General features: G+C 50.1%; 2 protein-coding genes across 3 annotated transcripts; one reads left to right on the top strand and one right to left on the bottom strand.

Moving 5' to 3' along the window:
- Positions 1–3,381: 3,381 nt before the first annotated feature.
- On the bottom strand, positions 3,382–14,638 carry gtf2e2 (general transcription factor IIE, polypeptide 2, beta). The gene is made up of 8 exons (XM_064334576.1): positions 14,481–14,638; positions 13,742–13,911; positions 7,257–7,348; positions 6,023–6,130; positions 5,244–5,426; positions 4,894–4,987; positions 4,313–4,428; positions 3,382–4,055 (listed from the first exon to the last, which is right to left on the bottom strand). Exons 2-8 carry the CDS (start codon positions 13,908–13,910, stop codon positions 3,936–3,938), a joined length of 882 nt encoding a protein of 293 aa, XP_064190646.1. The 5' UTR covers position 13,911; positions 14,481–14,638; the 3' UTR covers positions 3,382–3,935.
- smim18 (small integral membrane protein 18) lies at positions 4,470–12,831 on the top strand. Of its 2 annotated transcripts, none has more exons than XM_064334578.1 (3): positions 4,470–4,883; positions 11,262–11,358; positions 11,472–12,831. In XM_064334578.1, exon 3 carries the CDS (start codon positions 11,557–11,559, stop codon positions 11,848–11,850), a length of 294 nt encoding a protein of 97 aa, XP_064190648.1. In that variant the 5' UTR covers positions 4,470–4,883; positions 11,262–11,358; positions 11,472–11,556; the 3' UTR covers positions 11,851–12,831. The 2 variants fall into 2 exon arrangements, with proteins under 2 accessions (XP_064190648.1, XP_064190647.1); XM_064334577.1 differs by lacking the exon at positions 4,470–4,883 and adding an exon at positions 9,033–9,122.
- Positions 14,639–14,981: the final 343 nt, after the last annotated feature.

Below are 14,981 nucleotides of genomic sequence, written 5' to 3'. Positions count from 1 at the left end.
GGGCACCAAGAACAATCAGTTCTACTGCCTGAAATCAGCGGTGAAATATTCAAAGTATGCATGCTTGCAGTTCTGTAGTTTTTTGTTATACAAGAATTATTTTTAAATGGAGAACATCCTCCACTGTAGTTTGCTGCCATTTTGCATTTGCTGGTTTCTGTGATAGTGGAAGCTGAGTATTGAGGCCTTCACTGCATTTAACTACCCATTTGCCTTTTAAGATCCCAGCACCACGTTCTCTGGAAATTTCAACCATTTCACGAGAACAGTGTCAGTGTTTGGTGCAACTCAAATGAGATAATGGACTGAACAGTGACTGACAGGCTTACTTCAACAGCCTGGTCTCATAATAGACAGGCAGTGATGTTATTTATTTTATTTTTTTTAGGCACAAAGTGAGCTGTTATTTTCTGTTTATCTTTGAAACTCTGCCATATTTTCAGCATTCCAGTAACTTAAAATACTCTCTTAGTGGTCTATTTTTAGGACAATTTTAACTCCCAAGTGATTTAGTGATTTTTTCTAATGTGAGTGAAGAATGAGAGGTCTTGAAAGCAGCCTCAGGTGTTAGTGTTGACAGTTAACATCCAATAAAATGTTTTTAAGGGAAAGTGCGGGCCTCATTCAGTCTCTGGAGAGCTTGGAAATGTGTCTTCCTTCTCCCAAAATAAAAATTCATAGCATAGTGGGCGGAAAAAATTAGTGGTTTGTCAACAGCTTCTAATAACTAGTCAAACATTTGATTTCTTTGATTTAATCTCTGACTAAATATATGACGCCCTGATTATTTCCCTTGTTATGTTTTTAGCCAGTTTGTGTTACTTGTGGCCATCTCCCCAACCTGCTCTCAGTTCAGAACCATGCACGTTCTCTTCAGAAACGTGGTGTCGAGCCACCTCTCGAACCCTGAGGGGTCCTGGTGAGTGTAGCAGAACCCTGAGGGGTCCTGGCCAGTGTAGCGGAACCCTGAGGGGTCCTGACCAGTGTAGCGGAACCCTGAGGGGTCCTGACCAGTGTAGCGGAACCCTGAGGGGTCCTGACCAGTGTAGCGGAACCCTGAGGGGTCCTGGCAAGTGTAGTGGAACCCTGAGGGGTCCTGACCAGTGTAGCGGAACCCTGAGGGGCCTGACCAGTGTAGCGGAACCTGAGGGCCCTGACCAGTGTAGCGGAACCTGAGGGGCCCTGACCAGTGTGCGGAACCTGAGGGGCCCTGACCGTGTAGCGGAACCCTGAGGGCCCTGACCAGTGTAGCGGAACCTGAGGGGTCTGACCAGTGTAGCGGAACCCTGAGGGCCCTGACCAGTGTAGCGGAACCCTGAGGGGCCTGACCAGTGTAGCGGAACCCTGAGGGGCCTGACCAGTGTAGCGGAACCCTGAGGGGCCCTGACCAGTGTAGCGGAACCCTGAGGGGTCCTGACCAGTGTAGCGGAACCCTGAGGGGCCTGACCAGTGTAGCGGAACCCTGAGGGTCCTGACCAGTGTAGCGGAACCCTGAGGGGTCCTGACCAGTGTAGCGGAACCCTGAGGGGCCCTGACCAGTGTAGCGGAACCCTGAGGGGCCCTGACCAGTGTAGCGGAACCCTGAGGGGCCCTGACCAGTGTAGCGGAACCCTGAGGGGCCCTGACCAGTGTAGCGGAACCCTGAGGGGTCCTGACGAGTGTAGCGGAACCCTGAGGGGTCCTGACGAGTGTAGCGGAACCCTGAGGAGTCCTGGCAGAGTGTAGCGGAACCCTGAGGGGCCCTGACCAGTGTAGCGGAACCCTGAGGGGTCCTGACGAGTGTAGCGGAACCCTGAGGGGTCCTGACCAGTGTAGCGGAACCCTGAGGGGCCCTGACCAGTGTAGAGGAGAACTGTCCCACTGTTCTCCTCTGACAATATCCAGGCTTCTCCACGAGGCCTCCCCAGTGGAGAGGTGAGCTCCACCTGCCCAATTTACCCGACTCGCCCTGCTAACACACCGGCTGCGGCTTCTGTTCCGCTGGGACCTCTCTCAGAAGGGCGGCCATCACCTCCACGCCGGGCGCACTGCATTATGGGAAGGTTACGGCTGAACAAGTCAAGGTACGTAGTTTAAATTCTTCTGGAACCGCCGGCACATTCTGATTGGATGAAATGCTCAACTTTGGCACGTCTGAATCTGAAATATGGAGTCGCAGTGGCCTGCTGGACTGCTGCTCCCCTCGTGTGCCTGTCCACAGCAGCTGCACTGCATCAACAACATTGCTTCTATTTTGGGGTAATCAAGTTTTTTTTTCTTTTCTGAGCACCTCAAGAATTTTTGGCTGCTGCACAAAGCTACAATTGGACTAAGTTCTGGAGCTCTATAAAGATTGACTTAGTCACAGAAGTACTCACTTTAATAAAAAAAAAAAACCTTTTTCCAGCTATACTGTTCTGCATTTGGAAAGTTGAAGATCACAAGGCAAGAGCTCAATATTGTCACAATTTCAGGCTGTTGAGTTGCATTCAAAATTGACTTTTTGTTTTTTTTGAAAAGACAAAAGTTTTTTCTCAGGTTCCAGTCACTTTGAGCCAATTTGAGAACAATAGCGTTTGTGTGGTCCGGGCACCCCTCCAGAAATTTATGTACACATCATCTCTGAACTTTGACCTGTTCCAAATTTTTCTGAATTGGTTTAAGAGGATTCAGAAACCTGATCGCACCCTCCCCCTCAGTGAGACCCCCCCATCCCCCCCCGGTTCCTCAGGGTTGGGCCTTTTCCTGCTGCTGCTTAGCAACCTCGCTGCTTTGCGGTTTTCTGGTTAAGATTGTGGGGAGGCCGGACTCAGAGGGCCCTGAGTATTGCCTCCCCCCCCCCCCTTTCTCCCTCGGCTCGCTGCGCACATCCCCAATGGCAGACGGCGTCCGAATACCGCCATCTTCAGTAAGAAGGCCCTGAACAGAGATGAATAATACAGAACGCTCTCAGACGGGGGGGTAGGGGGAGAGGTGGGGGGTAGGTCCATTACGAAAACCTGGAGGTCCCTCCAAGGGCAAGTGCACTAAGTGGGGTGGGGTTGGGGGGGGGACTGTGAAAACGCAGACTGACTTCTGAGTGAGCCAGGGAGAGGGGAAAGTTTTCAAAGTGTTTCTAAGCGCCGGCTTCCGAACGCATTACGCTCAGCTTCAAGGGCACCGACGGCAGACCTCCCAGGAGGAGTGCAGCGGGTTCGACGTCGGAGGCATTAATCAGATGCGCTCGTAAAGGCCAATGACTTGGTGTCTGCTTGGTGGGCCGACATCCCATAATACACCACAGGACAGAATGCAGGGGGAACCGAGACAAATAACATCTCAGAAAACTACCCGAGGTGCTTCCAGAACATTCTATCAGTGAAAGCAGGCTCACCGCCCTGGCAGTTTGACGAGGCTTCACCGTTTGAAGAAAAGTATTTTTATTCAGTTTTTTTTTTTAGTTTTTTTTATTCGCTGTTGAACCCCACTGCCCACAGGAAAGTAAAGCCATGGGCCACTGCACAGGGCATGCGATACTCACTGAAAATAAAACGTTAAAAAAAAAAAAAACCACACTTATTTTAATCGTCCTTCCCAGGAGTTCTGGTAAAATGTCCAGCATTAGTTAGCGCTCCGATAATACAGACAAGATGGCCGACACGGTGCGGAGGAGGGAGAAGCGTTCAGTAACATTTGAGCTCAACCGGAACCGCCCATCCCATCTTGTAACGCGCTGGCACTGAAGAAAAAAAAAAAAGATATTTACACAGATTCACATTTGAACATTTCTGAACCGAGCTTTACAGTATAACACACAGCAGTGCCCTTTAAATCTGATCTCTCTTTTTTTTGGCAAAGTAGACGTCCAATCAGGTCCGAGACCGAGGCGCTCGGAGGGACGCTGCCTCTCCCGCCCCCGCGCTCTTCCGTACAGCGATGCACGGCTCCCCCTGGTGGTCGGAGGTGGGAGCGCGCGGTCACTTCTTGGCGGGAACGCCCTCGGAGTAGTCCTCCAGCACGCCGGCCAGATGGTCGTTGTGCGTCTTGAAGCGCCTCCTCTTCTGAGACCCCGGCCTCCTCCGCTCCTGGATGGGCGCCTGGAGGAGGAGAGAGAGACCATGTTAATGTGAGACCGCGCGCTCTCTCCCTTCTCTCTCTCTCTCACTCTCTCTCTCTCTCACACACACACTCTCTCTCTCTCTCTCTCTCTCTCTCTCTCTCTCTCTCTGTCTCTCTCTCTCTCTATCTCTCTCTCTCTCATTCTCTCTCTCTCCTCTCTCTCTCTCTCACTCTCTCTCTCACACACTCTCCCTCTCTCTCTCTCACACACACACACTCTCTCTCTCTCCCTCACCAGCCTCCTTGGTCCGGTCTCCTGCATGGAGGAGATGCCCTGTCTCTTCAGGTAGTCCTCGATCTTCTCATCGTCCATGGAGTCCACTGGAATGCTTCGCCACAGCTTCTGGAACTCTGACGGGGGAAGGGCAGCGCTCGTCACCACAGAAACCAGCCCACCCTCCTCACTCCTTTACTCGGTCCTTCTCATCCCTTCATTCCCCTTAACTGACAGCGCTGAGGCTAATTAAGGGCACAGTGAATGCACTGTGTCGCACAGTTATACATTTATCCTGTTGGTAGTCAGCAGTGAAATGGATCTGTTCACACCGGCCGATCCTGTGACTTTAGCACTGCTGTGCATAGAGAGAGAAGGAGAGAGAAGAAACAGGACATCTCTCCACCTCCCCCTTTCCCCCCTTAATCCTTTCTTTTTTCTCTCCCTCCCTCTGTGGCAGAAGAACAGCGGTGCAGAGAGTAAAGCATTCTTCTCTGTTGGTTATGCAGCACGATCACGTCCCCACAGGACTTAAATCTGAGAGACGGACAGCTCTCTAACCTCCCGTCCTGGCTCCTCCCCCCACCCGCAGGTACGCTCACCTTCATCCACCAAAAACTGGCAGTGCTTGTCGTTGTAGAAAAGAATCTTCTTCTTGTCTGGTCTGGTCACAAAAATGATCTGGTCGCCTAGAGCCTGTGGGTGAAAATGCGCCAAAACGTCAAAAAGCCACCCAGCATCTCCCAGAGGCTCTTAGACAGCTGCCCTGTTTTCAGAAAGCTGCAGGTTCAAATCCTGGCTGTGCCACAGCAGTTGTCAGCGATAAAGTTTGCATGAAATTTTCAAAATTGCTTAAGCTCACACTACAATTGAGCCAGAGGCGCTAGGCCACATCAGTGAAATGATTATGGCTGCACTGCGTAGCCATCTCCAGCAGGGAGCGCCCTCTCACCTTAATGGCCTTCTGCGCATTGGGCAGGCCCTCCTCCACATCGTCTAGCAGCACCCCTCCCAGGCCCAGCTGGTCGTGTTTGTCCAAAAGCCTCAGCAGGGCTTTCTTGTCCTTCAGGTTGTATTTGGGCTTGAAGGCGTACTTCCCGTCCCGAACCTCTATCTTTGGGTTACTGGCCAGGGCCTGGATGGGTCATAAACGGGCCGGGAAGAGAGGGGGCCCAGAACCCAACATCAGAACCAGGCTGGCAGAGTTCAAGCGTTAAACCTTCTGCTCAGTTTAACGGCACTTTTCTTAAGTTACTTAAATTTATGCACGTTATTTAAAAAAAATATAAATTCAGTTACAGTGTATATTTTTAATTGGCCTAGATAGTTGTTGTCTGAGACAAAGGATACTGTAAAGCTGCAAAATCCTCAGAATTACCTCTAAATATCTAAAAATATCCTTCACCGCACACAAAGAACTCTTTATTAGATGATGCTTATTAACTGACGGATGTCTGACTGCTTGGTCTCGGCGTTCAGGGTAGTTCTAATGGAACGTAGCGCCACCTTGTGGACGTGTGTGTAATATACTACAAACAGCAACACTGCTAACATATTACCAACATCTTGGGCATTTAGGCAACTCGTTGAATTTAAAATGTAAACCAAATATTACACTGATCACTGATTAGAGTGACAGTGTAAAAATGCAATGAAGCATTAAATCTATTCCAGCGCATGTCATTTGATGAATCTAATGTTCTGAGGTTTGGCCCCAGAGGGCCACCGTACCTCGTTCATAAGCCACTGTTTCTGCTTGAGCCCGATGTCCAGCAGCTTGGTCTCGTCCAGGATCTCCTCCAGGGTCAGGTGGTGTGTGTCCCCGTGCTGGTGCCGGGTCTATACAGGGAAACAGCCAGCATTAACGCTCTGGATACCAAACACTGCACATATTACTTCACATACCCCCAAAACCCCTCCCCAACAAACTCACCCATGCACGCACACGCACCCACACATGCACATGCACACATGAAAACCCACACACACACCCACGCGGGCACACACTCACACAAACTCGCACATGCACGCACCCACCCACACACACAAACATTATATAAATAAAAAATATCAGCATTTGCTTCTCAGATTAACCACAACTGTGTAAGAATTGAGAACTGAGAAGGCTTCACAAAATTAAAAAAATTAAAATAAAACAGAAAAGGTTAGTTGAAGCCAGGCGCTAAGTGCACTGATGTGAAATGGAGACCGGGTCTTCAGACCAGATCATCTCTATTCTCCTCACAGACCAGCTGGGTGCAGCAGGCTAGGCTATAGCTACAGCACTCATCAGTCCAGGGGAACCATTTTAAATCCCAACTCATCACACAGACACACAGAATCTTTAGCGATCGCGTCCTTTATTTACCCCGCCGTTAACCCGCGACACGTTTTAGCCGTTCTGAGAGGGGCAGACGCTCTGAAAATGACACACGAGCCACCTGCTGCCGACCCGGCCTCGTTATGCAAATGAGCGTGAGTCAGAGACTGGGCGGGCACACAGAACTGGCACACAGGACTGGCACACAGGACTGGCACACAGGACTGGCACACAGGCCGCTCCACAAGATGCTCGCGAGCAGAACGTCGCGGATAGAATAACGAGAATAAGGAAATTAAACGAGTCGGAATTTCATGAAGTCTGTACGCAATGCACATCTTTACAGACCAACGTGTGATACTGTGTAATAATATTTACTGTCACTTATATATTTCTTCATAAATAGATGCTTTTTTTCCCCCTCCAATTCCTCGGTTAATTTTTGGCGTGACATTGCAATTATTCCATTTAACAGTGTTAATTGTGAAAATGAATGCCGAAAACCTTAAATTATGAACAATTAGAAGCAGCACCTGGCTACAGCCTTGAGGCTGTCAATTCCCAGGCTATCCCCAGGCAGAAACCCCCAGGATGCCATGATGCAGAGCTAAAGTGTTAGCACACAGATCACTGAGAGCCACTGACCTTCATGTAGTTCACGATTTTAGCCAGGACACCAAACCTGTACCCGGAGCTTCCCGACAGAGCCTTCAGGTTAAACGAGCCATTGCTGGAGTCTGTGGAGAAAGAGACGCGCGTTAGCAGCAGCCGTTATGGGTTTATTATATGACCCAACGCATGCGAATACACCAGCACACACACAGCTATTCACACACAGTTCATCTCAGAAAATTAAGCACTTCAAACTGTGATTTATTTTTTTTCCGCGTTCGCATAAGGCTTTGATGAGTGTGTCAAAACACATTCACAGATAAAGAAACCCGACCATTTCCGTTCTGCTCACACAGTGAGCAGAACACACAGTCCTCTGCTACGGTACGGCTGCAAAACTCAGTACGATGTACAGTAAGCTAGCGTCTGTCCTTTCCTACTGTAAAAGGGTTTGGCTTCCTTCAGATTTCACTGCAGGCCGGATATGGCTGGAAGCACTTGGCCAACTGCTGCACGTTTCCCGCTAGCCTATTAAAGGTGTGACCCGGCAATAGCTGGCTCTACATACTGTGGTGAGAGCAGAGTACAGACAACGCGTTCACATGCACCAGCGTTACTGTACGTACAGGACTGTGTGTAGGATGCAGCTCTAGAGGGTGAGCTACACACCGTCTAATCTTCAACCCTCTGCTCTTTAATACTTCAGTAGCTCAGTCATGTGTTTGGCTTGTATTTTTCACCCCGTTCTTACAGAGGCTCAATCACAACAGATGACTACGAGAGTCCCCTCTGCTCAAGACCCTCGCGCTGTAGTGTATTTTTCAGAACTCTCGTTTAAATGAGCCCGCTAATGCACTTTACCAATTTAGCCGAAGGCAGCTGGCCAGGACGAAAACTAGTGCTCGTTAGCAGGAGGCCCCGCGGACTGGCAGGCAGATTCAGGGGTATTAAGAGCAGATTCAGGGGTATTAAGACCCACAGATCTCCCCTTTAATGTTGGCCCTGCACTTCAGGATCAGCCCAGTCGAGCACGTCGGGGCCTTATGGCTTCTGCGAAGCGCGATGGCCGCGGCTGCTCTTAAACCCAGTGAAGCGAGAGGCCTATTTTTTTTTTTTTGTTTTGTTTTTTGCCTTGTGATGGCTTGAGTGATCAGGGGAGGGGGGGGGGACAGCAGAGACCCATCCGTCAGATCTCTCTGTCGCTTGCCATGCTGCTGGTGGCAACTCACGAGCTGCCATCCCTCCCCCCTCCCCCGAGCTGTCTCGGCCCTCATCATGTGGGGGGTGGGGGGGGTGTGCAGATGCTCTTCAGCGCCCCGCGTCCTCATCTCTAGTCCCTGCACACAGCAGCCCGTCTGCGCCAGGCTATCCTGCTGCGGACTTCAATCCGCTTTCACTGGGATCAGGGATCCATTCAGCAGCCTGCCAAAATGCACCGGGGGACACAAAACAAGCACAGCTGCATGGAGAGGGCTTTACACGGGTACCCTGGGAGTCTGCTCCCACACCCGCTCTGAGCAGCCGGGCTCTTCAGGATGCACGGGCTCTTCGGTCTGCGCGTCTCCACACGAGCCATTACGTCTCCTCCAAAACCGACACCGACGCCTGCTGCCTGCCCTCCACAGCACAATCCGGCCAATCAAAATGTGCCGGTACCCAGCCTCATGAATAATTCAGTCCGTGGGCGGGAGGGACGGAGGGAGGGAGCTGGGGGGAGGGGCGGGGAGGCTGGTCTGTTAATGAGCCAGAGATGGAGGGATTGGGGGGGGGGGGGCGGGCCTCTTTGTGCGCTAGCCCAGCCAATCGCAGGGCGGCAGCTGTTGACAGGCCGAGCTTGTGCTCGTCGGGCCGCAGAGAGAGACCAGCCTTCCTGCGTGCGCCGTCCGAGAAAACGCTCAGGTACGTCTGCACTCTCCCTCCTCAGCTCACACACACGGGCATACACACACACACGCAGGCAGGCAGGCACGCATGCACGCACACACATGCACGCACACACACACGCTCACACACACAGAAACACACACGCATGCAGCTGCTCCGTTCCGTGCGCTGCTGGTGAATGCACAGGGGCTTCGCCTCCTGTTCTCAGACGGCGCTAAGCGCTCGCCGGTCCGCCCGGCAACCAATCCGGCCTCTGATTTATTTATCGCGCTGCGCGGGGGATGATGTCATTCCGCCACTGCTGCTCTGGAACTTGGGCTATCTCCGGGAACGCGGTGCGTCTTCCCGCGATCTGCGCGTCTTACCGCGAGCGATGCGTCTCAGGGCAAGCTGTGCATCTGAGCGCAAGCGCGGCGCACTGCTGGTAGGCGAGAGGCGGCTGCTGGTTCAGCAAACGCAGCTCGGTTCAGAGGAAGGGTGGAACACAGAGAAGATGCTTTACAAATTGAAACAGAAAGCAGCAAATGAGACTCTATGTGGGGGGAGGGACAGGGAATGGGGGGGTGAGGGGTGTCCACAGGAAGCTGAGAAGCATTAGGCCCCAGTACGCCCAGCCCTGATGTGGCAGTATCCTGGCAAGGAGACAGACAGGCCGGTTTGGTTTGAGTGGCAGGTTGGTTTGGTTTGAGTGACAGGGTGGATTGGTTTGAGTGACAGGGCGGTTTGGTTTGAGTGACAGGTTGGTTTGGTTTGAGTGACAGGGTGGTTTGGTTTGAGTGACAGGTTGGTTTGGTTTGAGTGACAGGGCAGTTTGGTTTGAGTGACAGACGGTTTGGTTTTACTGACAGGGCGGTTTGGTTTGAGTGACAGGGTGTATTGGTTTGAGTGACAGGTTGGTTTGGTTTGAGTGACAGGGCGGTTTGGTTTGAGTGACAGGGTGGTTTGGTTTGAGTGACAGGGCGGTTTGGTTTGAGTGACAGGGCGGTTTGGTTTGAGTGGCGGGTTGGTTTGGTTTGAGTGACAGGCGGTTTGGTTTGAGTGACAGGTCGGTTTGGTTTGAGTGACAGGGTGTATTGGTTTGAGTGACAGGGTGTATTGGTTTGAGTGACAGGGTGGTTTGGTTTGAGTGACAGGGTGGTTTGGTTTGAGTGACAGGTTGGTTTGGTTTGAGTGACAGGTTGGTTTGGTTTTACTGACAGGGCGGTTTGGTTTGAGTGGCAGGTTGGTTTGGTTTGAGTGACAGGTCGGTTTGGTTTGAGTGACAGACGGTTTGATTCGAGAGACAGGGCAGCACTGATCTCCTCAGTGGCAGGATGGTGATGGTTGCCCCTGGCAACGGTGGTGTTACAGGGGCAGGGGGGCTGTTACACACAGTGGGGGGCGTTTCGCTCATTTCGTCTGTACCAGGTTTTAGAGGGGTACAGAAAGGCCCAGAGAGACTGGAAGGCGTGGCCACTGAGTATTCGGCTAGCCGTCTGACCACTGATCCGGCATAATCGGCACGTCACATTCAACACCACCAACAGGACAGGGGAAATTCATGAAATGCTGCTGATAACCATTTAGGCACTGTGCTGATTTTGTCAGGCTGCTTAAAATTAATTTATCCTCCAGGAATCTAAAGCAGCATTAGCAAACATTGGATTGGATAGACAGAAATGGATACACCGTTTGATAATACAGCACAGGGATGTGGCAGGAAAACACAAGGTGAAATCTGACCTCCTCTTGTGTGATTTAACACCAGGCTATCCATCGCAAATTACCACGCAGTGCACCTAGACCTCACGCACGCACATGCATGAACACACACACACAAAGCTCAGCCAGAAGCTGGAATTAAAAAGTTATTGACAGGATTAGAAACACGAGCCTTATTAGCATTTACGACAGCAATAATTCAAGGTGCCACATTCACAGGACTTAAAAGGGGGGCTGAAGCTGCTGTTTAATTAGTCTTCGATTGATCCGAAGAGCGAGGTGGTCTCTGCACCTCCATCTGCAGAGCTACCAGTTCCAGCCATTATGGGTTAGCAGAGGTGCTGCATAACATGGTGGTTCTGGTCCATTATGCGTCAGCAGAGGAGCTGCATATAATGGGGCCTTTAATGCGAGCCCACAGACAGCTGTCTCACTCATGATCTCCTGTTTCAGGGGGACTTCAGCCAGGGTACAGCTCAAGAGGTAAATAAAAAAGGACATTCCTGAATCTCAAACGCTGAAGGTGAACTTCTATCACAGTATCTGAAAGGTATGGGCTATTGGGCAATATATTTTTCAAGGAATGACATTATAAACTCCAGTATTCATACCAGGAAGTGCTGAATACATTTGCTGATTGTTTTTGTGTTTTTTTCCCCACAGAGGCAGGCCAACTCTTCGGTCAGTAAGCTGGACACTGCTTCCCCCTGACGTCTCAGCAGGTGTATCCCAGCGAAGCTCTGACATCATGACGGGCCAGAACGCCAGCCAGCCCTGGCAGCAGGCCACGCCCCTGGCGGGCGTGTCCCTGCAGGTGCAGGAGGTGTACCCCTTCCACGACGGCTGGAACGTGGCGTGCTTCGTCATCCTGCTCCTCTTCATCCTGACGGTGGTGTCGCTGGCCGCGCTGGCCTTCCTGTACGAGCTGCTGGACTGCGGCTGCTGCGCCAAGGACAAGACGGCTGGGGAGCTCAGCCAGGAGCCCGGAGCCTTCCGCTCCGCCATGGACAGGATGCGCCAGCGCCACGTGGAGGTGGTGTAGCCCCGCCCCATCGCCCGTGTCCCCCAAACGAACAGCTTTCATCACTCTCACCCCCCCCCCCCCCAAACCCCACCCCACTCCAACCCTAAGGAGGCGGGGGGTCGATCATATTCTGTTCAAAGCACACCTGGTCTCTATGGAAACCGCAAAGAAAGCGGAGGTGTCTGAGGCCAGAAGACGGGCTCGGGTTTTCATCATCAGACATTTTTTCCCAGAAGACACCACGTTTGCCGTCAACCCCCACCCCCCACCCCACCCCACTCGGCGACAGCCATCACAAACGACCACACAATGAAAGTGCGTTAGAAAGTTAACTAAACAGAACTCTCCACAGTCCCGGCTTCTCACTCCAGGCCACCGGTAGCTACTGCACACCTGCACCGATGCACCTCAATGTCTCTCCCTTTCTCTGCAGAAGGGAAAACTCCATTACCCAGTGCACACCGTACCAAATGCTGCAACACTGTCACAAGGTTACCCGGCACCGCTTTCTCAAATATCTACTTCTGAAAAAATGCACCTGCAGGAACTGGCAGTATCTAGAAAGTCAAGCTACAATCTTTCAGCGTTTCCTCGTTTTAAGTGTATTAACGTGAAGTGGTAAAGGACGTACCACTCTAAGGACATTTCAGAGGAATCTCCTACGTGCTCCAACGGTGACTCTCACTCTGTTGTAATGTTCACTTCACCTGAATCCCACGTGGGAGACCTAATGATGAAATCTCCAATCGCACCTGTACCACGACTCTTACACTACCTTTCCTCTATGTTTTATACTTACTCATTCACATATCTATCAGCACATTGTCTTTTTTTAAAAAAGAGAAATAACTGTAAATATGCTGAGAGAATGTGTCCGTGTTCCGGTCTCTTTAACCCTTTGTTGTATCACCTTGCATTTGTCCCACCTCACAGCACAATGTATTTCTCAGCTTGCCTTAAAATTATGTGCGTTTGATTAAATCATGGAGGACATTGGAACGGTGTGCAATCATTCAATATCGCCTGACAGAAATCAAGTCAAAGTTCTGATAAATCAAGTGCTCCGTTTGATGTGCGAGGAGAAATGGGTTAAACAACTTGCATACATAATTAAATGACAAATAACTACATTACACACAATGCACCATGTTTACTATAGGGCTTCCACAGGTAGCTAATAATCCAAAGAGTGACATGACATAAACCTACGGTCACATGCTCGACTTGCCTGCTGCAACACTGGAACTGGACCATCGGTCTAGAGTAGCTCCGACTCAAACATCTATTCACCTAACCCGTGCTCCGCATTGCTGCATAATTTAAACCTGGGCTATAGTTACACAAGCAGAGGCCTTGACCCAGCCAAGCAAAAAACCAGGCCTATCGCAGCTGCCCAGCACCATGTGAATTAAACCCCTGCTTAGCTGATGCTACGGCCACAGCAGACCTGCGGTTGGCCAGAAAAAGGAGGTCTGACCCTTTCAAAAGAATGGAGAAGAAGTCCAAATGACAGATGAGTTTGAGAGCACCAACCTGAAAGCATCAAGGCCTACATAAGCTGTGTGAGAAAGAACTGTCTGCACGTTCTCCAAGGTAGAACAACACTCACCTGACCCAGTTTTTTAAAAAGGAAACCACAAATACTTCTACGTATTTGTAAATGCCAATGTGAAAACACAAAAATACGACTTGATAAATAATTTTATATGGTTTATATGGTTTTAATAAAGGTTATATGACATAATATAGACCAGACTTCACACTAGCAAAACAATGCAAAGCATTTAGAGACCACTGTATCCAGGCTGGGCCCAGGTAGACATACTGATTGCAGAACAGAGTGAGTGATTAGGGATTTCCAAACAGCGAGGCAGTTGCCAAGCAAACGGCAGCTGTAACAACGACTAACCTCCACCATGCTTGGAGCCTCCAGATCCATCACGGTCTGTTTTGGGCCTCTTCTTCTTCGAGGAAGAGGAGGAGGAAGATTCAGAGGGAGCGGACCTCTTCTCAATCGTCGGTAAGGCGAGGGCTCTTTTCTTGAAGAGCTCTCGCTCTCTCAACAGGGCTGGATCCATTCTGTACAGACACACACGCACAGAACTGAGATAATTAAGTATTTTTTTGTATTGACACACCGACTTAACTACCCTGAAAAACAAAAACAAGATCTATGTAACGTAATCTTCGCTTTAGGGTGGACTGTGCACTCTCTCACAAGGCATACTGTTTAAAAAAATTTTTTTTTTTTAAACCATTATTACTGATCCACGGGCACATGGGTGCCATCACCTGGCGGGGATCAAAGCTATATCCTAACTATCGCTAACGTTAGGCAACTAACGATCCTGACACTGCCACCGGTCTCACTCGCCACAGCTAGCAACATGGAATATAGTCTAGTATTATCTTTGCTCCTGACTAACGTTAGCCCCTGTCAGTTAGAAAACCTCGTAATGTAAATAGCAGGCTAACATTCGCTGGAATTTGGTGGGTTTGTCTTCAGTTGATTAACGGTGACGTTAGCGAAGGTCTTTTCTAAAACAAGATTAAGCTAGGCAGCTAGCTAGAACTCGCTAGTCAGTAATGTCCCTAGCTAACGTTAAGTTACAAATTATTCAATGCGAAAATACAGATATTGTTCATACCTTGTCTCCAGCCGTGGGCGCCTCTCGTAAAGAGATATAATTTGTAACCACAAGCTTAATGTTCATAAACGCTGTTTAAAATATATTTATCTTGTCAAATTTGCTAACTGCTTACTGCCGTACATTCTCCATCCTAGCTACGTAGCTAGTAAGTTAACAAATGTTTCCGTAGAATCCTTAGTTTGACTTCCGTTGCTTGTTCGATGTTTTGGTAATCGACGTAGTTCTGTGATCGACATAAACCCCTTCTCGTTGTGGCGGATGGTGGGCGTTCGCGAGAATCAGCTTTTCTTGTTGACGGTGCAAGCGCTGGGCAAATAACTAGTATTGTTGGTTGCGTTTGTGTTCTGGTTGTGGATGTGTTAGTGCACATACTTTGATGGTAGCTCCAAGCTGTAACCAGCATAGCAGAATGTATAAATATTCATATCGTTTTGGTGCTTAAGTAACCCCAATGAGTTTATTCTGCTACGCCAAACTGCGCGAAATAGCGGTAGCTGT

This window comes from Anguilla rostrata, chromosome 5 (genome assembly GCF_018555375.3).
Source record: "Anguilla rostrata isolate EN2019 chromosome 5, ASM1855537v3, whole genome shotgun sequence".
Taxonomy (NCBI): domain Eukaryota; kingdom Metazoa; phylum Chordata; class Actinopteri; order Anguilliformes; family Anguillidae; genus Anguilla; species Anguilla rostrata.
Note: the sequence above shows the minus strand (reverse complement) of the source record. Positions and strands in the feature narration are given on the sequence as shown.